This window comes from Danaus plexippus (assembly GCF_018135715.1).
Source record: "Danaus plexippus chromosome 9 unlocalized genomic scaffold, MEX_DaPlex mxdp_24, whole genome shotgun sequence".
NCBI classification, from domain to species: Eukaryota; Metazoa; Arthropoda; class Insecta; order Lepidoptera; family Nymphalidae; genus Danaus; species Danaus plexippus.
The window spans coordinates 4,645,896-4,673,710 of record NW_026869847.1 but is presented as its reverse complement, the minus strand read 5'-3'; the positions used below and the strand labels follow the sequence as shown (position 1 = coordinate 4,673,710).

Sequence of the window (27,815 nt, the reverse complement as noted above, 5' to 3'; positions counted from 1 at the left end):
ATTCTAATCAACCCGTATATGTATCTTCAGGAAAAGTTTAATGTTTTGAATTTTGCAAGATCACTCAAGAGATTAGCATTTATTATCGTTATCTACTTATGTAAATTAGGTAAAAACTTAAAAACATTCCTTTACATTTCATAATGTTTAATTGAAGAACGCTTAGGTTCATGATTGAACGACTGTTAAGAAATCCATAAAAGATTAGTTGCCATTAAAGCTAAGCCGACACTTCTATTTAACTTCAATAATATATTTACAGTTAATATTAGTATTATATAGATAGTTTAATGTTAAATTAAATCATCAATGTATGGTTAAATTTAGTTTTGGGTTTGACTCTCTTATTATAGTATTTTTCGTAGGACGTCAAATGGAGATACAGTTGCCTAAAAGTGGTTAGTAAATTATAAGTGATATAAAATGAATAAAAAACTAAAATCGACTTGAAATATTTTATTTAAAACTTGTTTGCATAAGTTTACAGCAGTTAGATCCTAACTTTTCATGATCGGTAAAATGTTAAAATAATATAATTGACACTTTATTTATTATTGAATTGCAATAAACCATGGACTACTTTTGGAACAATACATTTTATCACCAGTTTAAACAAATATGTATTACTATTGCTATAAACTTTAAAATAAATAAGGAGATATAACTACAACCTCATTATACAGAAAGAGGATGGTACGAATTAATGCAATCGCCTATTAACTGTCTCGAGTATAGCGATTACAACAGTCTAGAAACTTTCGTACAAGCCTCGATCTGGGATTCAAATATTCAATATAATCTACCAGCACTTTTATATCAAAAATTACAAAAGATCCTACAATATGCCTTTTAGTAAAGCTACATTGTAAATTATTTTCCAAAATGTTTTTTTTTCGGCCACTTGTTCAGAAGTGCTAGTATATCAAAACACGAATTAAAGAAAACAAGGATACACACTGTCGTTTTCCGTAATAAGTGTAATGAGAAAAGTATCGGCCATGTTTGAACACTTGTTTGACACTTCAGCCAACACTTTTCATAATCATTGTAAAGGGGCCTTCGTTTTACTCCTAAATTATAATAGTCACTGGTCTCGAAACATGGCTTAAGTACTATACACCTAAAATATATAAATTATTACAAATTAAGTAAGGCATTTACAAAATCTGGGCTTCTTAACATACTTAAAATTTACACGATACTAGATTGTATATTATGTATGTAACATCGTGTAAAAATCAAGAATTGACTAAACTTATATCGGTAAAACAATTTTTGTTTTTAATATGTAAAAATGGTCAAGATTTCGGCGATCATAACTGACCCACGAAGCTCTAACGTCATTAAGAGAATTCAAAGAGAAATTTTCATAGCTTCGTCAAGGCCAGACACATAATTTATCAGTACCCATTTATTAGGGACATAGTTGTAACTTAGCTCTACCGTTTGGCACTGACTTTTGTAAAAATATTAATAATAAATAAACTTTTAAAATGACTTGTTAATAAAAATGATATTTTGAAAATAATTATATATAACATTTTAATCACAGTCATGGTTGATTCATTGAAAAAGTTTGGAGTGTGCGTGCCACGACACTATGAAAATTATAATAATATTAATAGCGATTACTACATATGACACGAAATCTTAATCTAATTCATCGCGAAATTTGAGCATTATTCTTGTGCATAAACGATTTCATGAAATTATTATCCTATAGATGTAATGTTGTGATAACAAACTTCATGATATTACGTAATCTTCCGTGCCTTTTCACCTCCGCCTTTTAGCGGATACGGCTGCAGCAATCATTTGTCTTAACATTGGTTCAGGGGTGCAAGCTTTAGGGTCACATTTCATTTGGCCGTCTCCACCGCACCTGATAGAAAAAAAATCTATTTAGTGAAAAGCTTTGTATATAGACTTATAAATAATATTACATATCACTTGGAGAATGTATATTTTATTTATATCTATTAGTAGTGTTGATAGTTATATACAAATCAATTGAAGGTTACACTTACGTGCAATGTAAACAGGGGCCTGATGATGCTCGGACGACTTCTCCTACTTTGTAACTGTGGCCTTTAATTTGACATCCTCTTCTTTGAGCTGCTCCTTTATAGGCATGAGGGAGGAAGTGAGGAGGTAAAGTTGTAGTCGTTGTGGTAGTAGTTGTTGTTACATTCACTGTAGTTGCCATCGATACAGGACATTCGTATCGTGGACAACAGAAACCTTGTATTGGTTCTTCATGACAACCATGAATAGGAGGAGGACAGCTTTGTTGGAGACAAATGATATCGCTTCTAAAGCAAAAGCAGAAATCACATGGATCATCCCTTGGTATTTGCTGTGCTGACACGTATACTTTTCCACCGTATCGACAGGTGCCAGGGCCAAAAGCTGGATCTTCTTCAACATAGTCTGGTTCCGTACCATAACCACCTGGTCCACTTGGAGGTAATTCAGGTGAATGTTCGTCATGAGATTCATCAATTATTTCGGGCATTTCTGAAGAACTTGGAATAGGTGATGAGCTGAAAGGCTTTTCTTTTTCTTCGGTTATTGGTGAATGAGTTGTTAAATCTTCGTGATGTTTAGTTGTACTAGAAGGCGATACGTCTTCATCACCTTCACCTTTAGATGGACTTGCAGTGATTTCAGGCCTTTCGGAACTATATATAATATCTCTCAATGTTGTGAATTCCTTATCTGAAGATGAGGAAACTGTAGTGCCTTGTTCTTCCTCCTTAATAGTTGGTATTGGAGTTGTTATTTTTTGTTCTGGTATAGAAGACGTATATTTTTTGTCTCCATATTGGTCATCAGCTATTGGTGGTACTTTTTCGGCGATTGTTGAAATTTCTACATCATCAGCACTGGTAACTGTTTCAACATCCGGACTAGTTATTTTCTCATAAGATTGTGTAATAACCTCTTGTTCGATCGGTTTTTCTGTTGAGTGTCCATATTCGTCGTTATTGTCATATGTATCGGGAATTTGATCTCCCCTTTCTGGTTGTTTTTCGATTCTGACAGTAGTTGGTAACTCTTCAATGACAATATCAGATGAGGTATCTTCTAGGACCGAATGGGTATGTTCCTCTAGTAAAACAGAATATGGTGTTGTTTCACTATATGTGATTTCTTCTTCCGTTTCTGCTTTACTTGGTGTTTTGTTTTCAGACTCCTTTACAGTTACTACCTCTTCTGTGAAAGAACTTACTTCTGAATCTCGTTCCGTGTTATAGTTTTCTACATTATCTACATTGACGGCATCAGGCATCATTAATTTAGTTGTAGCTTCAACGTTCTCTGACACTGAGGTGCTTACAGTCACATCTGCCGGAATACCTTTAGTTGAAGACTCATCCTTTGTTGAAACTTCGGTTACTTCTTCTAACGGTTTATGTAAATCGAAAGCTGGCATATCAGATTTTACAGTAGTATCAATACTTATAACAGGTAAGGAAGTAGTTTTTTCGGTTTCCATAATATCTTTTTCATAAACATTAGTTTCTGCTTTATCAGAAGGAGTGTCTTCAATATAAATTTTTGTTACGTCTTGTTTTTCAGTAGTAGAAGCTCCAATATCCTCAACTTTAGTCTCAGTCTCAGAGCCAATTCGGGATGCTTCTGTGCTTTGTTCCTGAATTACAACAGAAGTTTCCCCTAGATCAGATTTTGTTATGTATTGCTTTTCAGTTGTGAAAGCGTCGTTATCCTCAAGTTTCGTTACACTATCAGAATCAAAGTGGGAAGTGCCGTGTTCTTCAATTATTTCAGGAGACTTAGATACATCTTCTTGATCATATTTAATTTCGTGTGTTTTTTCAGTTGTTACAGAATCCAAATCAGGATATTCCAGTTTTGTTACGATTTCAATATCAATTTGAGGTGTACTTTGCTTTTCATTTTCTTCCACAATCTTAGGTATTTCTTGTTTCGCTGATGTGACGTATTCTTTTTCAGTAGTAATTTGAACGAAATCTTCAGATTGTGTCACAATTTGATTTGGAGATGTTGTGTGTTCATCCGTTACTTCAGAATATTTATGGTCTGTTTCAGATACATATTGCTTCTCAGTTGTATCACGTTCAGCTTCACCAAATTTGGTTGCACTTTCTATATCACTTTGGGGTGTACTTTGTTCATCTACAAATACTGGGATCTTCTCAGTTTCTTCTTTTTCTGTCTTATTATCGTATTGTTTCTCAGTTGTGTATGATTTGATGTCGTCTTCCTTTGTTGAAGTGTCGTCACCAATCTGAGAAGTACCTTGTTCTTCATTTGGTTCCAGGATCTCATGAATTTCTTCCTGATCAGACTGCTTTTCAGTAGTGGGAACATCAGAATACTTTGGTTCTGTTATCGCTTCTGTATCAATGCGAGAAGTACTCTGTTCTTCAATTACTTGTGAAATTGTAGGAACATCTTCCTGGTCTAACTTTGTCTCGTATTGCTTTTCCGTACTGGAAGGTTCAGTATCAATTAATTGAGTTACACTTTCGATATCGCTTAGTGAAGTGCCATGTTGCTCAGGGATTTCTGAGATTTTGGATATTTCATCGTCATCAGATTTAGTTACGTATTGTTTTTCTGTAGTTTCGAAAGTTTCGGGTACAACCAGTTTTGTTACACTGTCAGTATCTGATCTAGGCGTGCTTTGTTCTTCTACTACATCTGGAATTTTGGATGGATATGCTTCTTTTTCGTGAATATCAGCCGATTGTAACGATTCAGTTGTCAGATATTTGTCTGATTCAACGTTCATAATTTCAGGACTCTTTGTTACTTCACTGGTGTCCTTTTCGCCTTCCTTTATATCCATTTCTGAATATGTTGATAACTTTTCTTGTTCTGTAGGAGCAACTTCTGTGGTTACGACTTTTTCTTCCGATACCAATTTTGTAGGAACTGTTTGACTTTCGTCCGTTATAGTGTACGTTTCTTTAGACGATACATCTTGAGGTATTGGCAAATCTTCTTCTTTCAATTTTACAGGTTCGGTAGTTCCCACGTTACTATCTATTTCATTATCTGAATTTGAATGACTTATATCAATTTCCATGGGTGATTCAGTATAAGAATGTTCTTTTGAAAGCGAAGAAATAGTGTGATGTTCATCTTGGATAGAATCTTCATTCTCAAATTGGGTAGATTGTTTTGGTTCCTCCGTGCTAATTTTTTCCTCTTTCTGATCGCTTTCTACTTCTGCTTTGGGTGTCACTGAAATCTCTGTCGCTTCATCAAATTGGCTGGTTACTTTAGATTGAGTTGAAGACATATAATTCACAGAAGTTAGTAATTCTTCATTTTCTAATTCTTTATCTTTAGTAAATCCATTTAGGGATATATCATGTTCAGTTTGTACTTCTGCAGAGTTTTCTGTAGTTGGTTGAATATTTTTGTCATCCAATATTTCGTCCTTAGAAATTTCTGTAGAAGACTCTTGGTCTGCCATGTCCGTATTGATTATTTTTTCAGTAACTTCTTCACCTTCCGTTATTAAAGGATTAAATGTTGTTACAGACTTTTCGATATCGCTTGAATCAGATTCTGGCATGTTAGTAGTTTTGTGAACTTCATTCTGACGTCGCGATACCGTTGAATATCCTCTAAATTGACTGAAGTTGTTTGGAAGTATGGCAATTCTGTACTATGGTCTTTTTTAGAGTCATCGAGAGCATTTTCATCTTTATTGATATCTTCATTAGGTTTCTCGCTTGAGCTTTCTTCGTCTTTAGATTTCTCTGTTACATATTCTTGAGGTTCTGTATGAATTTTTTCTGTTATAACTTCAGATATTTGATCATTGTTTAGTGTCGTCGATGTGATTCTTGTACACTATGTTCTGTTTTTTCGGATACATGTTCATCAGAGCTAGTTATAGTAGCTTCTGTTTCATCTTTTTCATCCTTGTTGGAACTTGAGGTTACTCTTACTTCGTCGCTGGTAACATCATTTGGAGACTGAGATGAAGGAACATCATAAGTTACATCATTAGTAACTGGTGGGAGTGTAGTTGTTATAGTAGCCATTGCTTCATCATCTCTATCCGCGGATTTTTCGGGTATTTGATGTTCAGGAGATTCTTGTTTCATATCATCTGTTTTTATTGGGGTGTGTGAGTTTATATCTATAGTTGGATAGCTTTCTTCTGTTATTTCTTTTGGCAATGAAGTTGTTGGTTCTTCACCTTTTTCAACGTCGGAATACTGTGTATTTTCAATAGTAGATGATTCATCTGATGATGGGGATGTAAGTTTTATAACATTTTTGTCAGTTTCATAAGATTCGTTATCACTTACTTCACTCACGACAGGAACTACAGGAGTTTCTTTTATTACAGAAACATCTGGAGGCGTGGTATTAGATTCTGAATATTTATCTACGCTTTCAGTTTCTGAATCAGAGGTGTCATAATGGGAAGACTCTGTGACGGGAGCATCTTTAACTAGATTTATCGTTGATTCCTTATTAGTAATTGGAGAGATTGTTTGCAAGTCTCCAATAGGCTCCATGTCCTTTTCTACAATTGCTTCGGTGGATATATCAAGTTTTGTGGTTCCACTATCTTCTTGTGTTGGCTCTGAGGGTATTTCATGTTTTGTTTCAGTTATCTGTTTTTCTGTTACTTCCTTGTTCAAATCTTCATTTCTATCTTCATGTTTTAATAATTCACTCTCTGTTGAAGAAGGATATTCTTGATATTTAGTCTCCGAATGCTCATCTTCTGGATGTATTAGGTCTGTATTCGTTGCCAATTGTTCAGAGTCTTTGGTAACTGAACTAGGAGTGCTAAGTTCCTCATCTTTTTTTTCTGATTCTTCTAATGTAGTGGTTTGTAATGAATCAGAATCAACTTTAGTATCCAAATTGGTTATTGTGATTTGTGGTAATTCAGTATAGGTATCATGTTTTACGGTAAAGTCTTTGTCGTAGACAGTACTTGATTCTGAGGTAACAGATTCTATTTCAGTAGCTTGTTGTTCTGTCTTTGATGGCATTGGCGAATCTGTAGTATCAACGCCTGGGGATGAGATCTTTTCAGTTTTATCGTATTGAATATGTTCCGTTGTATCATCTTCTGATCCCGCCATTGTTTTACTTACATCTCCTGTGTCACTTACAGTTATAGATGGTTCAGGTAATTCAGTAGTCATCGATTCTTGAATCAAAGTTGTTTGTGATAATATATCCACTTTTTCTTGTTTTTCTGTTGTCGATTGCTGATATTCGATTTCCGTTGTTAATTTGACTTCAATTTCTTTAGGGGCTTGTGTAACATGTTGTTCGATATCATCATCCTTACCTTTTGGTAATTTAGTAAAGGTTTCATCTTGTTCGGTGTCCAATAATGTAGGCTGTGCAGTACTTGTTTGTACAGTTTCTGTTGTATAATCTTGAGGTGAAACATCTTTATTTATAACCGTATCATCCTTCAAACTACTTTCAGTAACAGCTTCTATTTCTTCCACATTTGTAGGTTTCGTTTCACTTACTTTTTCTGTAGAAGATTGTTCATCTAAAATGTGTATGTTTTCAGTTGCACCACTAGATGTTGGTTCGAAATCGATGGGAGATGTCTCCGATTTATCAGTCTTTTCCTTCAATATATCCATTTGATTTTGCATATCTACATCGGTAGACATATTTGATTCAATATCCGTGACCGATTTTATTGGCACTTCTGTTGTTTCTTCGGTTGTCTTTGAACTGGATGACTCTGATGGATAAGTCTTCGTTGGTGGTAATTCTGGTGATAATTCTGTAGATGATTCACTTATTATTTCTTTTTCTGACGTTAAAATATTTTGAGTTACAAGTTCACTAATAATTGTTTCTGTGGTTTTTTCATTGAGTATTCTATCCGTGGATGGTGCATTTGGTAATTCGACAACTGCTACATTTTGTTCATTACTTATCTGACAGTCAGAACCTGAACATTCCACTGGAACATTTGTTTCAGTCTCAGAACTTTCTTTCCGTCTGCAAGATTCTTCATTGCACTTCTCTTCCGTCGGTGTTGTTTCACATCCATGTTCATTAGTACATATAGGTTTACTGGGAGAAACATTATTTATATCTTCTTCTGTTTTAGCCGATGTCTCACAGTTTTCTCCTTCACATGGAGTAATTGGTGATACAGAGCATTTTTCTCCGAAACAATCTTCAGGGAGCTGTGATGGCAGTGGTTGGTCTTGGCAACCATTAGAGCCGCAATCACTTTGCTTAGAGCCACTCTCACAATTACCTGATTCACAGATAGTATGTGTTGGTTGTTTCTCTCCATTAAAGTTGCATTCACTACCATTACATTCATCAGCGACAGCGGGTTTGAACTTTCCGTGACAGATGTTTGACTGTGGGATTGTGGAAGGCTTGTTTCTTTAGCGTTGCAGACATAAGTAGGACAGCATGCGTCAGGCGTATCGTAACTAGTTTGGCAATCATTCATATTTTCCATATATTCTGGCGGAGGACTACATATGATTGGATCGCATTTAATAATACTGCTTACACATCTGCAGCCTGAATGGCAATTATTTGTACTTGGAACTGCTGAATTATTACCGTAAGTTATGCCATTCAACAAACAGTCACCTTCTCCAGGAATTCTTGCCGGAATGTAGTCAACTTCATTATCGACAGGATTAATGGAAGTTGTTTCAGGAATTTCTTTGATGTCACTAACTGTGGTCATATCTTTTACAATATTCATTTCTTTCAATGTTGACATTTCCACATTGGGTTCATTTTGTTCAGTAACACTACTGACAATATTGGTTGTCAATTCAGGTTCTTTGTAGATTTTGCTATCTGAAGATGTTTCTGCTTCAGAAGTATCTTTTTCGGTTACGGAAATTACAATATTTTCTGTTGTAACAATATCTTTAAGTGATACACTCTCCGTAGAAATAGGTATTTGTTCAGTTTCTTTCTTTAATTCTGTAGTCTCTGTCGCTGAATTTTCTAAGGTTTCCTCCTTCAGTGTTGTTGATTCGGGTATATAAGTTGGAGTTTCCTCTTGTTTCGAAATTTCGGTGGGTATAATTTCGTCAATTTCGTGAGAATGGAAAGAAGTTTCTGTTGTGAATTTTTCATCTTCCTCCATACGTGTGACATCCTGGGACGGTTCTAATTTTTCATCGGCGGTTGCTTTAACATCGGTTATCGTTGATTCTGTTGATGGCGCATATGAATCTTGGTCAACAGTCACTATGGGTTCATTTTCAGAAATAGTATCAGGTATTGTGTTAAATCCTTTATCTGCTTCTGTAGTCTGGCTGAGGTAAACTTCTTTTTCCGTCGTACTCAATAATAATTCATCTCTTGGATCGGGAGAAATTTTAGACGGCATGTCTGCTTCAGATGTATCTCCACTACCTTCAACTTCATTTTCGAAAGGACCTCTTTCTGTATATAGTTCATCAGGTTCATTTCTATAACCACTACCTTCAACTCCAACTCTTCTTGGTGGTGCGGATGTCAAATTGGCTACCTCTGTGGTTATATCTAAACTGGGCTCATCACCTTCACATATATATGTATCCGGACAGCATTGACCATGACGGGGTGGCAGTGATGTACAATTCTTGCCTTCGTTTTCCATAGGTGTTCCACATTCTTGTACTACACATACAATATCTCCTTTCATACAGTAACAATGTTCACAAGCCTTATCGGTTTTAATTGAAGCTCCATCTGGGAATATCTGTTCATCGTGTATACAATCTTGTGTCATTTGTGTGACGGGCATCATTGTTGTGGTTGTCAAGAGGAAACCAGGTGTTGGGCGAACTGTCGTGGTCATATCATCTAAAAGAGGTATTTCGTCTTCTGTATGATCTGAAAATAATATTTTAACAAATATTTAGTATCGAAAGTGTTTGAAGTCTTTTTGTGAATTAACTTACATAAAACACACGATAAGTATAATGTAATGCTGTATAATATGTGTCTTAAATAAATAAATACATACCACAGGAATATCGCACTGGACAACAGACGTCCTTATGATAAATTGGTGTGCAACCGTCGACGTGAAGTGTACATTCTTGCATGACACAAGTTGTCATATTGCGAATACAGTAGCAGTGTTCACATGGCTTATTTGGTGATGGTGGAACCTTTGACCCTTCAGGGAAATATTTTCCATTTATACTACAGCCATATTTATCTAATTTTCCCATTCCAGTTGGTCCATATTCAGCAGGAGAAGATGTCGAAGTAGAAGTGAGTAGGTCAACTGGAACTGAATAAAAAAAAGTATTAATTTCTGAATAAAAAAAAACTATAATCTAAAATCATAATCAACAGGTTAGTTCCTAAGTATTTGAGTGCGTTTTCTTATATTTTCTGGTACTAACCGTCAGGGCATGTCACTATAGGACAGCATTGATCAGCTCGCTTCTCCACTGTACAATCCTGGCCAATTGCTTTTGTAAATGGGCACACTCTGAGGTAGCACATTAACATTCGATTGTGACACGTGCAGTTGAGGCAGGGCTCGTTCGTCATTATTCGATCGCCTTCACCGTAGTGCTGAAAGTTGTAGTAACATCCTTCCGTTGGACCTAAAATGTATGAAAGTATTATTATAGTTAACATATAATAATGAGTTCACAATTAAAATATCGAAATAACTTATTCTTCATTATTTTATGTTAATGTATAACAATAATAAAATATTAATAAAAAATTACATAGTTTCGTAAAAAATCAACTTTTACTATGTTTAGATGTAAGAAAATTCTTATTCAAAGTGTTCTTAATGAAAAGAAAAAATATATATACCTTCGTGTATATCTAATGCAGTGTGGTCGCTAGCCGTCGGTGCTAAAAAAATAAATAAGGTGATTATTTATAATAATATAGGGTATCTCTGTTATTATAAAGTTAATTAAGTTTATTGGTGACTTGTAATATTCTAATATAATCTCAATAACCATTGTAATTAATATTTTTGATAAGACATTAAGTAATGTTTTACTTAAGTCTAAAGTACCAAAAAAGCCATTTCAAAAATGTCCAACTTAGAATCGAAAGAGCTTTGTATTCTTGTTCTATTTACCGTCTTTTTTAATTATTGAACGGCTTTTTAAATCTAATACGTTGTTTATAAAATAGTATTATTAGTGACATATTATATTTTATCATTTTCAAATTATTCGATTAAAATTTTAATAAAAGCTACAAATTAAATTGGCCATATTCCCGTTTGTACAGTTATGTATCTAGATAAGTTAATTAAAATATTTCAATTTACATAACTCACGATAAGAATTGACTCCTTGATTACTATAATTTCAACTTCATTCAATATGAAATAACATATAGTTGAATGCTAGGTTTGTTCAACAAAACGAGCGAGTAATAAATTTAGTGTGTTCGTGGAATATTTTATTGCTTGTTTTATGGGTTCACTTATTAAGCGTTACAGCTCGACAGGATATTAGCTGCAAATCGCCGAGCCTCGCGATCGGTCATCGTCATGAAAAGCCGTTTTGCATATGCGTTTAACTGCGCGTAATTACTAAGGCGGTAGATGGGCGACAAAGCTGTAATTAAAGTAACGGAGAGCATCGTTAACTTCGGAGTCGTAGCTACACGTTGATTCGATTCAAGGGTGCAAGTCATAACACCGGAACTTATTGCTTGCGACCGTTTATCGTAGCAAGTCTTAGCCAATACTAATAATATCGTCGACTAGTATCTCAGTAGATTAATGATGGTTTCTATCCTATAAACTAATCTACTATCTTTTATAATTAAAATAGGAAATGTATATAATATGACGTTTTAATTGGTAGTCGTAAGCAATATTTTATGTTACAGACATAAATAACTGCATATAACTTTTTTTTTCCCACATGTGTCTGTTGGAATTTGATGTTTGTGGGCGAAAGCCGACGTCTATGCTTTATCGCTTCGACTTAACGGTTTCCAGTAACGAAGTCCTTTTATTATAATGTTAAAACCACTTATTAAAGTTTTTTAATAATATTATATAAATTCTTGATTATTAATATATAATGATCTCTTCACTTGATTTCAAGGAAATTTTTTTTTTATTTACCAGTCCACAAAATAAATGTATATATTCTATATTTTTAAAGTTCTGTATATGTACTACTATTGTGATTAAATAAAGCATTTGTATAGAAGAACATAGTATAAGACGTATTATGTATACAAATGGTTTTGCACGAATGAATGACTATTTATACAAACTCGCGCGCTTAGAAACATGGTCCGAAGCAATCGAAAGAGGAGGCAGCATGAATTTAAAATTTGCACTACATTAATATGGATAGTCGTTTCAATGAATGAATGTCGCCGTGGTCGCCATTCGTGATTAAGTTCACACGGGTACACTTAAACGTTGTAGGCCGCATTTAAATATACTTCCTATGTATAACGTAAATTCAGAATTCTTTGAACTATTCGTGATGGGGTTACTAACTCCATTGCACTAATATTGCATTATCCTAATTCTTTTCTTAAGAACTAAGGGGTACTAGTAATACAGGTATGCTAACTAAGAGGTAATACAGTCTGTTACTAAGTAAATTTTCATCGAGTTTACATGTCAAATAATTTATATTGTTCCAATATATTCAGGGTATATATATATGTAACAGATATTTAATTGATGTTGAATGACAGTAGGCACGCAGGCGGCGCCATATATCGCGCACGAACATCTCAAGAATAGGCAGACTCATTCTAGGTCACGAGACAACACAACGGTTCTACCTGTTTCCTTTACAATTTAATGGATTGTGAATTTCGAATCAAATAAATAAGGATAATTATCATTTGAGGCAGATTTATCCGTTATTCATATTTTATAAACAGTTTGTGGCACAAAACGACTTCAATCAGATTTATATAATGGATACTATAAAACTGTTCCGTTAGCATATAAAGGTGATAAACGTCGGCGGAGATGAGCTTTTGAATATAATTTCTGTTAGTGGAGTTGAAATTCTCTTGATATATGTGTACATTTTATCGGTATATTTCAAGTTTGAAGAGACATGTATGGTAATTTATGGTAATTAAAATTTGATATTATAGAATAATGCAAAATTGGTGTTTGCTAAGTTATGCTAAAAGTATTATTTTCTTCTTCATGATCAATCTCTTACTGAAGGTTGACTTCATCATTACTTTCAGGTATCCCTTCTTTTTCTATCGGTTCAATAATTTTTTCTGTTTGTTCTTCGCATACATTCTATATTTTTTTGTGTTTTTAGTATGTACATAGTATTTGTTATATACCTGCTGAAGAGCACGCGACGCACGCGGCCAGCGCTAACAGCGCCGCCGCCGCGCGCCCCCGATCCATTGGCCGCCTGTCGTCTGAAACAAGACAAAAAATATTAAATTACGGTAAATTTATAAAATCTTTTACAATAAGAATTAAGTATCAATATCTTTATACTACAAACCAAAGTTATAATTCTAAGGATTGAAAACCTATTATAGGTAAATATACCGTAGCAATAAAATCCGAAGTATGATTCGGTGTTCACTATAAAGTAAAAATAATTCCCGAACAAAAAGTTGTCTGTAATGCCGACAATGAACGTTCGTTTTTATTATTGGAATCGGATACATATCATGCCGTCCAAAAGGTTAGATATTAAAATTTATAAAAACTACGGGTCAGTGTCGATAAATACGTTTCCCGTTATATTTATAGCTTTATATTCAAATGGAAATAGTCTCTTAGTTATGGGGCACTATGTTGAGATTATAGCTATTACGAGTCGTAATTTAAGATTAAAGAAGTTATGGCATCGACATCATTGCTCTTAAATTTTATTTCTTATGTACATATTTTTATTTTGTTTTGAATGTTAGGCTTCACGAGAAATAATAATATTTAATAATTTTACTAGCCACTAAGAACGTAATGTGATCTTATGTACCTACATTTGCTAAAAGTGAGGAGAGTAATGTTTTTAAATACCTTGTTTAAAGAATTCCACGAAGTATAGGACACACTGCGAAGTGAACTTATTAAGCTCCCTTGAGAGACGAAATATAAAATGTGTTTCCAACGAAGTTTAAGTGGGCGAAGTTTTGTTGTTTTAATAAGGGGGCTAGTAGGTACATTACACGAGGTCCTTTGGAACACTAGAAGTTGTTAAGTGTCCTTCGTTGGCAGAGTTTATGTTTAGACGTAATAAATACAAGAAGCGAGAGGTTGGGGCGAGATCGGGAGTGTGTCGCGGATCAAGTGGAGGGAATGAGAGGGCTTTGAGACTGTGTGTATGTGTGTGATACTCACACACACTTGACATCAATGACATGTTTTATGATCGCCGGATATATGCATTGATCTTTATTGCTAAAATACTTACATTACTCATATATCACAAATAACGTGACACTTCACTTTATAAAAACAAACAAAAGTTCCATAAGCGGTCTTTATGTCATTCTTTATTATTTATATATTATATATAGATATGAATAAAGGTAAATATTTTAGACGTTTTCTACAAATTTACTGAAACTTTTACTAAACAAGCATATCAAATAACCGTACACAAAGAAGAAACACAAAGCCCAGATATCGTGAATAAGAATGTTATTTTTAAGAAACAATTCTTTTTTTAATTTGTAAAGATCTAAAGTACTTTCGATATAATAACTGAATTACGAAATCATAGAATCCCAGCAACAGATAAGTATCACAAATGCATGTTCTAGACACTTGAAATGTTAGTCTCTAACAGGCTAACTTGTATTTATGGCTCATACTTCAAGAGTCAATAACTACAGGGCAAATTATTGTTACTCCTGCTTGGTAGGTATAAGCGGAGAGTTACCGTGGGAAAGTATCGGTAAGCCCAGGGTTTTGCACTCATACAAGTCTTTAGTACTTTTGTACGTAAGAGAACAGCGTTTGTACTGTTTTCTTTACATATCGTTTACGCTACGTTAAAATTTCACCTACAAACGACTTCAAGTACAAAAGGAAGCCCTCTGTTTTTACGTTTTTGCATTTTATAATGGTCTCTTGTGTACCGCTTCTTTTTCTTATTTAGCTCTGGTTCTGTCAATATGCCTTTGTCGTTTTCTATTTATGAATTCTTCAAAATAAGGTACAGTAAAGAAAGATTTTGCTGTTAACTCAATTTAAGTGTATCTTAGATAAATAGAAAGTCACTCTGTTCGCAGTTAGGGGTCCCTCCGTCTAGACACTCTTCGCAAGTCACGGGAGGGTGAGGGCGGAGGATACAACACTATCTATTTATTTACTTTAGAAATAGCAATTTCCGGACTGTGAGATATTTTAACGGAATGGAATTTCTTAATTTACAGGTCAAAGTTACAATTACCAACTATGTTGTTTTAGTTGAAGCAACTTAAATTTATATTAAAAAAATATTCGTTTCTCTTACTTTATATAGTAAAAAATCATTTCTAAAGAAAATTATGAGGCCACTTGTTTTGATGATAAAGATATGAAGTTAAACGTGTCAAAAACATAATGATTAAATTCAAGATAAGTTTTAATTATTAACGTTTGAAAGTTAAATCAAAACCTCATAAAAATTTAAGGGACACTTAAAATTAATGTCATTGATTAATAAAATAAAAATTATATTAATTATATAACTTCCATAATCACTTTATAAAAGCGGAACATTAAATTTATCGATGATATATCAATCAAAACAAAATCTCACTAATAAAAATGTCTGAGCGCTCGTCGTATTTACACTTGACATTGAATATATAGCCTCTAAGCTGTAATAGCGTTATTTAAATGGCATTGGCAGTAAAAGGTGATTGAATGTGATCGGAAGGGCGCTGGGCGACGGCGTGGGTCGGTGGCCTGAGCGTGTCTTGCCCAACACATAATTTCGGAACACAGAGAACATTGACACCGATTTCGTTTATGAACAACTGCTCCAATATCGTGATGGGTATGCATTATACACAATTTCTGCTTTAAATTTTTTCTTCCGCATTGAATTAATAATCTAAGATAGAACGTAGTAAAAGCTCAAATATTGAAAGCTTTGAATCTATATTCAGAGTAAGATACATTAAAAATATAAAAGTTGTTAAAAAATATAAATATACATAAGTTTATTAAATACTTTCTAATAAAATTTATTCAATTTTTTTTATTATAACGCATAGCTATATAATTCCGAAAACGATTCTAAGAAAGAACAATGAAAGCCTTATAAAATTGCTAAATATTTTAGATCGATTAGCGTGGTGTCGCATTATAAGGCAGCGTACGTGTTACCACGCTCTGACATACACTGCTCGCGCTGTTGTTCGCACAATGCAATCACGTACGAATCTCTATTATCAGCCGTCGTAAATTACAACTGATTAGCATTGAAGTCGTGGACATGGCGACTTGATATTAGATTTGAATACGCGTCCGACACTTTGTTGTTAGGTGATAATTGTACCTAAAAAGTTACAGTTCGTTTAACGGCGCACCGCTAACAAACACGGTGTTTCATATTCAATGATTGTAGGATCATTCTTTAATGTAAATGTGGTAATAAACTATATAAATGTTATCTCTTGATACATGTTTATATCAATAAAATAGTTTTAAATAGTTTGTTGATTATTGCTTTTATATAATGTAAAAATATTATTAAAGTACCTACTGGCGTTTACGCCATTACAATTATCGTAATTAACATAACACTAGACCTCAACGGTCTTTAACTATAAATGATGTGAGTGTTAATAATAATAAAATAATAACAGCGAGAAGAATCTTTTAATTAAAGTAAACTTATTCAATGTATTGATTACATAACCCGAACAAGCATTTTATTGTCCTCCATTTTGTATGGGTACCATAAGGATGTAGGGCAGTCGTGTGGAAGTAAATCCACGTGACAGGGTTTTGCGTCTCAGAGGGAAATGGGAGGAAAGGAAGAAAGCAAATATTAGTTTCCCTCGCGACGTATTCTCAGTTCGTTGACCCGTGCAAAATTCTGTGTTAGAAAATACAAATAAAAACTATCCAGACTAACGTAACATAACAGTTGTTTGGTTTTTTACGGGTTTTATGCACACTTTATCTATTAAAACATCGTGCCGCTTAGTAATTTTGTACATTATTATTTTATCCGCACAAGGAAATGTAGTCGTTGCTTCACATACATGTAATTATTTATATCACTTGAAATTATCATATGAAGAATATTTCTTGTATATTTTATGTCACTCCTTTTTTTCGTAAGGAGAGCCCGACGTCGATGACTACAAAAGGCTTTTTAACTTTGTTAAATAGAATAAACTATAAAAAGTATTTCACAATTCTTTGTATTATTTTCTTAACAATAAATTATATTTAAAAAAGATGTTGATATTTTTATAAATGATACTCGATATTCAAATAATTATACTATTATTATAAAGCTATATAATAAAAAAGTATGTCCAAGTAGGTTGAATTAAAGTAGGTATATCTCACGGTCTATATTACTTATAGTTATACAAAATGAGTTTAGGCGATATCGCATCGTGTAGAGAGCCCGACGATCACGTATCGCTAACGTAGTCCGAATAATTTAGGTAAATCCAAGCTAGACATCTCAACACCGTTATTCAGCGTTAGCATTCCACTCAAATACACTTACGAATTATCTTATTTTCTTGTTATTTCGATTTATCTTTTGATCATTAATAAAAAATTTACAATTCGCACTCGTTGTCCAATTCAGCTCGTCATTGAATTTTTAATCATAAACAAGTTAAATGCCATTGTGAAAATTATGTTTAAATATAAATTATATTCCCTCGTGTAGTCTTGATAACACGATGTATGTATTTGATATTTCAAACTTGACATGGTTCTAAGAAACGTATTAAAAGGATTGCATGACTTACACTTGGTATGCGGCTAACGTTAGGGAACTAAAGGTATAAATATTGGTGTGATTGTTGTTGCTAGGCTTGCAGAATTTGCGATTGTTGGCCGGTCAAATCACACGCTGAGCATTGCCCCGCAAACAGTCAGGCACTAACCACGCTCACAGCTATTTCTCTCAACATATCCAGCTTTTTAATTAACCATTGTATGCAATTAAACATATTACCGCATGCCTATATCATCATTCTGCATAACTGAATAACATATTAAGCAACATTTTCCTAGTAGAAAAACGGTACTGCCTTTTTATATTAATTCTATTCGCTGAGTATTAATTAAGCAACTAATTATATAAATTTTTTCTCTTTAATAAAAATCTGGGAAGCGTTGTCGATAAAATCGAAGTACTTTATATAAATTAGATAGTGAGCTAGTCACCCTCGCACTCTCCAACCTTCTGGGACGCGAAAGCCCTTTGATAGCTGTTATTAAATCGCCCACTGACCCTCTTTGACCCAACTCCACACCCTCTCTCATCTAGTATTGAGTGTATTGAGTTCTCTGTGAAAACTTTGTTTCTTAATAACATCACGTGCCCAATAATATTTGTGTGCTACTTGCTAGATTTCAAAATATATACAGTGTGTACGGAGCATTTGAACAGGAAATGATTTCTTTCGATGTGATTCCTATTGATATGTGATTGCTTTAGCTGTAATGTACCAATGCTAAGCGTTGTACAGTGTTTACGATCACCTAACCGATAACTAACTGACTGGCCAGTCATTATAAGCCATATCTCTATGTAAGGAATGAATTGTAAGCACTAACAAACGAATGTCGGAACCGAGCTTTAAACAATCGCGCATGGGCACGTAGAAGATTTAACTTCACATTTTCCGTTAACAGTTTTATTGCCTCAACTATGCTTTACAAGCTGAACAACATAGCTTACGCTTAAGTACCTTAAACGTCATATTACAAATTTCTAATACGTTTTTCAAGAATTTAAAACTGAAATATCGTTTTATATCAGCATTGTTTAAATTTAAATAACTTAATTAAAATCTTAGAGTAAGGATAAGATGTCCTTTTTAAAAATTCACATCAAAGGTAACAAAATAAACTGGACCCGCTGACCGTGGAAGGAAAAAACAATGGGTTGTAAAAGCTTCATTTTTTGCATAAACTACATTAGGTTCAAGAAACTGGTTCTAGCGCAAAAACGATAAAGAGCCTAGACATGAAATATTTATACGATGCATTATCATATTACATGGGAATCGTGGTCATAACTTTGAAAATTATGCATTTAACATGCACCGAAGAAGTAAGTTTAAAAAAAATATTAAACAAAACACTGTCTAGGGAGGATATTGATCTGAGTGCCTATAAATTGTAGCTCTCCAACCGTCTGAGGTTTGCGAGTAACGTGCAGTAATTATGATCCAGTAATATTCCCAACTTCCACTGCACAGCCATCATTACTGAGGAATGCGCTTACAAGTTTATAGCTACGGGAAATTTATGCCGGCAAAAACATTTTAAAATAAACTATATTAAAAAGATGAATACTACTTACACTTCTTAAAAAAATCTTTGAATATAATAAAATCTGGTTAAAGCTTCCCACATTTTTATATTCATTATGCTCATGAGACTTCTTATTTAATATGGTAAAGAAAAATATTGCTTTTTATCAAACAGACTCTAAACTTGAGACTTTTTAGTATTTTTTTTTTAAATAACATTTAAGTAATATAAAATCATAAATACCGTTCCATTCAAGATGCTGTGTGAAATTCTGCTTGTATCTACAACTGTGTATCTGAAACTGCTATCTAGGTTCGATCTTAACAAACTGTCTTGAGCCCAGCACTGCCGGGGTCAAGTTATGCGTGCAGCACCGACCCACATTTGAAGGATTACAAGTAGCTGCCGAGAAAATTTACCGCTAACGCTGCCATATAAGCTGTATGAATTTTAGGTCGTCACAAGCATAGTGTGCTCTTAAAATGACATCTGCGCAAATATTGATTTAGTAAGTTGGAACCACAATGGCGGAGGTTGGCTGCGCTCGCGCACCCACTATCGCTATTGTGGGGCCTTCGATGTACGTCAACATCGACTTTCTTTCTATTGCCCACAGACAACACAAGCTTAAAATATTTCATTACAGACGTAGCGTTTAATACATCGCTGATAAATAAATATTTCGCGTACAAAACTTTTATATGTATAAATTACACTTGTTGGTATTTTAAATCAAATTTAAAAGCTAGTATCCTATGCAAGATTAGAAAAAAACAATTGACAAATGATAATTGTACCGAAATTTTTCGTTCCATATTGCCTGAAATGATGTCGAGTTTAATATCCAATAATCATCAAAAGAAGGCTTCGAGACCGGAAATTAGCTTGTTTTTCTTATACTATGTATGCAACAAGACAAATTAAACGTGGTTTTGTACCGTTACGAAGAGGCCATACTATAAAGATATTAGTTACATTGGAATATGTATTTAATACTCAAATATCAGGAAATACAACGGTAACAATAACGATTTGTATCTGCAGTGGTGTGTAAGTAAGTAACATATTTACAATGCAAGGTACGTGTTTAAATGACTTTAAAAAATGAATTGCCGTGCAAACAGGGAATTACAAATCAGTGTAATTCTGTAATGTCTTTATGGAGACCCATTACACTATCATGCGTCTGCATTCTACAGTCGTCTACGTCTGGCTCTCATTTTACCGTTACACAGATTTGTGCCTTGATTAACTAAACGCAATGGTCATTTATTTAACAAATTTAATGGTGCACAGAAAGTTGCAATTTAGAGCTGATCATCGTGAAGCGTTTTTGTGAACTTTTGATATACAAAAGGATGTTGCCTTTAACTATTAAAAACTTGTGTTGAAAAGATATTTTAATTATGATTCATAGTTAAAATATTTGTTAAGGAAACGTCTCTGGTTACGTCACTTGTATAGAGTTTTACGAGTACCAAAATCAGTATTTTTTATAAGTCTAATCGTGATAAGCTACATCATCAAAATACATTTCAAACAATATGATTTTGAATATTATTATAAATGTTATGAAAAACAACAGCAAAAAGTTTTATTAAATCTATCAAGGTGAAGATGCTATAACACCAAAATTTAAGAGCTATTCAGGTACCAAACCAGGAAGCACAGCAAATTAATAAGTCTTACCAACGATCAACTTAAGTAGATTGCTATAATAAGGTTCCAGCCGTTTCTGTTAAATTGCTATTAGAAATTCCTTAGCTTTAGTACTTTACTGCAAAATCAATAATTTTGTATAAGTAACTTTTCTCTTTATACGTATCGTTAATTACTTCCTCATTTTGATTTTTATAAATTGGTAACTTAGGAAAATACGAATATTTGTCTATTAAATAATAAATTTTAATGAGGATATTGTCCCGGTATTTTACCCACTTAGGTCACGAATTAAGGTAAAAGTCTATAGAAAATACATCTGCCAATATTATTTTAAAATTTATAGTACACTTCGAGGACTTTTAAATTTTTTCAATGTAACTTGATTTTTATTTGTGAGTCGCTGCTCTTCATGGTAACGAAGTAATAACTTAAAATGTTACAGTCGAACATTTTTATTTGAACACAAACAATGCATATTCACTTTACTTTAGTCTCCTTATTCTCTCACGCCCCACTCTCAACTCGGAGTGCGAGGTCCTAGACAAAGTTTGAAGAGAGTGCAACAGACACACCTCACTAACAGAAAGTTATATATAGATATGGCTACAAATACTAATTGGTTAAAGACCTATGCACACAAAACAAGAGAATTTTTACTCAGTAAATGGTAAAGTGGACATGACTATTTGTCTTGTTATTTAGAGTGTGGGTGCTATGAGCATGGGCAGTGAAGAGCCCTTTACAAAGGTATTAAACGAAGCGCTCGGTTGTTGGATGCGCGTCGCTGTGATAAACGTTTTTCACTTTTAAAATATAAAATTAAAATTTTAGGGTCATCATTTAAAGATTTTTTTTTTATTTTTCGATTTAAATTATATATAAATTTACCTTGAGAATACGTTTTGTGAGAATATATTAGCTATAACTTTGAAGTGCCAATATTAGGAGAGCTCTCAAAATTTATATTCTATACTTAATATCGGTGTGCAAAGCACATACATGTGACAGTATATATTTTTAAGTTTAACATTGGTTTTTCAACTAATTTACAAATTAAGATGTAGTTTTAATTTACTGTTGTTAATTGGACAAAATGTTTTAAAATAACTTTTTACTAATATTCCGTAAACCGGTTGTCACCTTCTCTCTGTCTGATTCTAAGGAATATATTCGTTTTAAAACTGCCTGTGTAGCGGTCAACTGTGGCTTACAAGGCAAAAAATTGAGGACAGCTGTGGGTGATATCTTTTATTGTTAAAATAGTGGCATAATTTGTCAGAAGCAAAATTGGCACAACGATGTCAATACTTTCACATCTAATACAAAATTGATTGACGTTAAAGAAGATAACGATTATATAAAAAAATAATCAAAAAAGCGGCAAAAACTCAAACTAAGTAACATCATAACCTACATTCCTTTCGGTGGCACCGCGTACCAAGCGCCTAGGTGCTATTGAGTGTGAATTTTAAACGAACTCCAAGTGGGGCCATATTTGTGTGTTTCTCTTTTATCGGTCATTGCGGCCGGCATCGCAACTCGACTATATTCTGATATTATTATTCATGCGGCGAACGCTTGGAGGTTTCTTACAGACGCAGCCAGAATTTCCTTCATCGGAAACCAATAGCAATGCGACCTTAGCTAATTCAACAAATATTTTCCCTTAAGATTGTCGCAAAAAGATTATTTTACCCGATAATATCTTTTTACTATATCCAAAATTGACAAAGGAGGTACAAGTTGTATATTGTTTAAAAAGAATTGATAGAAACGTTTAGCATTTAGAATTGCACGGTTTGTTAGTTACATAATTGTACGCGAATGTTGACCATTGTTGATAAATTTCATTGTAACCATGAAATCAACGTCACGTCTAAAAATTACGTTTACGGCAAGTGAAATAGAAACGGTTTATATGTTTTTTTGCAAGATTTTTGTGTTACAATAACGGTTCCAGCTCTTAGACGCTGCGAAGAATATAGATAGACGACACTAGACAGTAAAGCTAGCCAACTGCTTTCTTAATGGCTTTTACTTCTTCTGAAGTTGTCCGATTTAGCTCCGGCTTGAGACTTTTATATATCATATGAAAGATATATAATTCGAATATGATATTAAATTGACAGCAATGACGGCTAGATTCAATTCCCCGTAACTTGCCATTTTCCAAAGAAACCGAGGCGGCGAACAGCCCACCGTCGCGAGCGCATTCTGTCACGCCGGCACTGAGCGCGCATATTGAAGTAAGCTTTCATTAATGCACACTCACTAAACTCGACTTTAATTGTCAATGATTAAAGAAACAAAACATCACGTGTCATGTAAATTTTTATGTAAAATATAATGGATACATTTTATTAAAGTATATCAGCTTTTTTACGTTGTTCCGTGCTGAGATATATCATTCACAAACAGGATCTCTATTAACGATCGATTTTTGATCGTATGATCCACGTATCTGCCAAACAATACGTGTTATCGAAGCTGATGCTATTGGCCTTGTGTTTTTGTATACCAAAAAACTAGACATCATTGCCGTTAAGAACATGGCATCATCCAGTCATTTAGCCCCCGTCAACTAAGCGTAAATCCGCGAACTAAGTGAGAAGCATTTAGGTAAAACAAAGAATCGGAAGCTCATCGACCTTGCAAGATTAAAATTAAACACACGACGATTACATATCATATAAATAACCAATCACTTTATTTACATCAATGTGTTTTAAATAAATACCTAAATAACATGTTATAAAAATTTCACCGTTAAATAGATTGAGTTGTTTGTTGACTAACCGTATAATTTGTATAAAATATTTCAATTATATATGGTTATTGCACCTGTAAAATAAAATACGTATGTAATAGTAAGTATCCTCACTTTTTTAACTTTACCAATTACAGACTCCATTTAAAAATTAGTGTGAATTATTTTGTATTTATTTAATCCTATATAAATTCAGGATCATACAAACATGAACGCACCCTAAAGTTATCTTAGGGTAAGGGCTGGTAAGCACCAGTGAAGGGCAACAATGGAACCTTCACCCCGCACTTGAACTCGCTGCAGTGCCGAGCTTTGCGCAATCAAGCGAGACGAAAGCGTCGTTTCGCACTGGCTGTGTCCAAAGATTTTTAGACCACATTTAATAATATCGAACCTCTGTACCTCTAGCCACAAAACACAAAAAAAACAACATAATCTAACAGATTTTTATCAGATTCGTTTATTATGTTTCGTTTTTAAAGAAATTCTTGAACCATGTAATGTCTTACAAACATATTTAATCTGTTTGATGATTATACGTCGTGTAATTTACTGATTGATATACTCGATAGCACCTCCGCGGCGCAAAAACAACGGTTAATTGATGAGGCGCTAATGTTCTCTGAACGGCTATTACTGCCCATAATAACTTTTGAGTAAAAAATAATTATAGTCTAAAAAAAGACTTACTCAAGATACTTGACTATTGAATGCATAATATTTATTTCAACATTTCGCTTAGTTTATTTCCGACCACCGAATATAATCTCATTGACTCTAGGCTTCGCGGAAAATTTTTAATTTTGTTCAGATATCCAAACTTTTACACGGTTGCAGAAATTTTACAGTAATGGGCAAAAAAAATGTGATTAATGAAAAACCACTGTGACAAGACGGCATTTGATACGCGCTCTTGTGTGAAATTACAAAAGAGATAATAATATTACAAATGCAAAACTAGCGTCAACATAATGTTAATGACGTTAGACTCCGTCATTTTTCCCTTGTATGGAAAAAATAATAATATGTAAGAGTAATGTTATGTTGTTCAATTAAAACTTTTTTTTTAATTTTCTTTGTATAAAAACTTAGGTACAATTTGAGATGATTAGGTGGTGACTGTGAAATATCGGATCCGTCACGCTCGATGTCGGCACGCGGTCGTCGGATGTAATAAGCAAATATTCAACATAACAATTATAAGTACGGTTCCGTATAAATTACTTCAAGAGCTCTCTGAAGCTTGTTGTTCCACGTTGTAGGGTGATTGCTATCAACAGCTCCCAATATTAAAAAAAAAATTTAGCTCTTAAAAGTGCTGAATTAGAGAGGTTTACAAGGAACATGTGAAATATATATTTTTTGGCGATGGTAAGGTTTTTTTTCTTCCTTGACAGTTTTTTTTGGGTTAAGGATAGTGATTACATCTTTTTTCCGTTTTCACTGCAATGAATAATAAAATGAAATAACAAAATTTAAATAATCTGTTTAAGAACCGTTATTCAAAAACAATTATTATCCTAAAATTAGTTTTCGCCCGTCGCTACTTACATTTGTTGTTAATCATAAAATATCCGATAACGATATTGTCCACAAATATGATTTATTATTCAATATGCCGATAACTGTAAGGTTTTTAGAATTAATTAATTGTACTTCTAAACCTCAAAATTCAGTTATTATAACGTAAATGAATTAAGCCCAAACTAAATAAATTGAACAATTAATATCTAACTTAAAAGTAATAATTTAAAGGTCCCCAGGTAATTAAAATATAGTAAAATATTAAAAATTTAAAGAATATTAATTGTTAAACAAAATAAAAGAAGAAAATAATAAAAATAAAATATTAAGAACTCACCTCACTTGTAGATGCAAAGGAAATTCCGCTTCAGTAGTGAAGGCGGGCTGCGTATGGGAATGGTTGTTCGTCGTGTGTCACTGTCCAGTAGTAAACTGTTAGTGATGTTGCGAGCGTGATGCTTACGGCACGGCCGGGCCGGCACTGACGCGGAGCGGCGCTCGCTCGACGCCTTTCGGAGGCTTCGCTGCGAGCTTTCAGCGATCACGAACGCACGCACTGCACACTGCACTCGCCCTCGTCTGTCTACTAACTTGAATCTTCTATCGACTACCGTCCCGAGCGCCCGTCGCGCGTTTGAACTCTGCGCACTGCCTGCTTTAGCGTATAAATATGAAGCCCGGTGGCGGGGGCCGGCGCCGGACCACGACGCATCGCGAATCCACATCGACATAAATTGGAGATGCAGCCGGTGTCCTCCCGATCGATTTTATTGCTTATCTATCAGTTACAGCCAATTAGCAAAAGCTGCCTAAGCGTTGTCACGACTTCCGTATACTTGCAGGGAATATTGTGAATAGAAGGACGTAAAAGGCACAATACCAATACATCTCATACATTCTACTCGATTATTAACTTAAACTTAATTAACATATCATGAAAAGTACTCGAGACTTTCAATTTCCGGTACAGATACAAGGCAATGATGTTGCCATATAGGTGTTTACAGCTAAGTTTGCTAAAGCTCTGGTGACTGGCTTGACCAGTAAACGCACATTGAATTGCATAGAAAACCTACGCGAAACAGACTAGTGTTATCCACTCTTGGTAAGTACACATGAGACAGAAATACTACACAACCAAAGTCGGGTTATTGATAAATGGTTTGATGGTCTTTACTTGTATATCATCAGCAATAAATATTTTGTTGATATGAAACAAGATAGTCGTGTTGTATTCAATAAATTTCCTATGAACATTGAAACTTTTACTTGTATATGTTACTAATGAATTAAATTCTTGAAAAAAACTAAGTTGAATCTCAAAAATATATGTGTATGTATAACAGAATAAACTGTTGGTTTGACTTAATGAAAACTCCTTGAAAGTTCGCTATCACATACGGTGATGACCTATTTTTTAATTAAATATACAAATGTAAAATTGATTTCCAGTTAATAACTCTGTAACTTTTTAGGTAAAACATTGAAATTTCAGAAACCATTTATTAAAATATACGATAATACGATATCGGTATATATAATTAAATGTTTAATTTATAACGTCATTGTTCTTCTTACATAAGTGTGAGTAAATTAATTAGAATATTTATTATAATATGAAAAATGTATGCTTAAAAAACATCTATCGATTCTCTATAAAATGATGACGTAATATTATCCGTCATTAAAACGCAGATAGACGTACGTACAGACATGCCTGCCGGTGACAGCCACGCTCCGGGGACTCTATTACGAGTAAGTAATGAATGTCTCCTGAATACCAACCACTTACCACCATGCCGTTTGCCATTCTTGAAAGTTTTGTTTATTCAAATATAATTAATACTTAGAAGGAAATAGACATGAATAAAATTGCGAAGTTCTATTACGTATGCTCCATTCGATAATTTAAATGTATAACATGAATATCTTTGACAGGTAAAATAAATCGTTCGAAATGAATGAAAGCTTCTAATATTCACATGTACAGGATATTAAAACATTTAGTGGGGATTTTTAAAATGTGCATCATCTTTATTGCACCTGTATGATGCGATCTTCCCGTTTTATATCAATGTCTATTAAATAAACGATTTTTAATGGAGTTGCTAGATTTAAGACGATAAATCCGTATATTGTTTTGTAGCTTCTAATTAATGCTTCGGTATACTACTCTCGGTTCATTTTATTTAACATCTTCTATAAAGTTTTCTTTACAAAGTAATCTTCTTCGGCGTAATTTCAGTTAACTGCAATATTATGACAGTTATGTTTATAAAAGCACTCTTCTGTCTCGAACATTTCTTATCGCGAACTTTGTATTACAATAAATTCAAAGTCAGAAATTTATATTTATAATATCGTTTTAGATTTAGACAAATACTAATGACAGCGTCAATTTCATCTTCTATCTCAATATTACTTATACCTTTATGTAGTCAG

The 27,815-nt window shown here is 33.7% G+C and overlaps 1 protein-coding gene across 1 annotated transcript; it reads right to left on the bottom strand.

Moving 5' to 3' along the window:
- Positions 1 to 441: 441 nt before the first annotated feature.
- Positions 442 to 26,000, bottom strand: LOC116767769 (mucin-2). The gene is given in 9 exon segments (XM_061527354.1): positions 442 to 1,882; positions 2,028 to 5,665; positions 5,829 to 8,350; positions 8,353 to 9,858; positions 9,992 to 10,264; positions 10,380 to 10,586; positions 10,807 to 10,848; positions 13,297 to 13,377; positions 25,711 to 26,000. Coding segments are annotated over 8 exon segments (8,361 nt in total). The 5' UTR covers positions 13,364 to 13,377; positions 25,711 to 26,000; the 3' UTR covers positions 442 to 1,776.
- Positions 26,001 to 27,815: the final 1,815 nt, after the last annotated feature.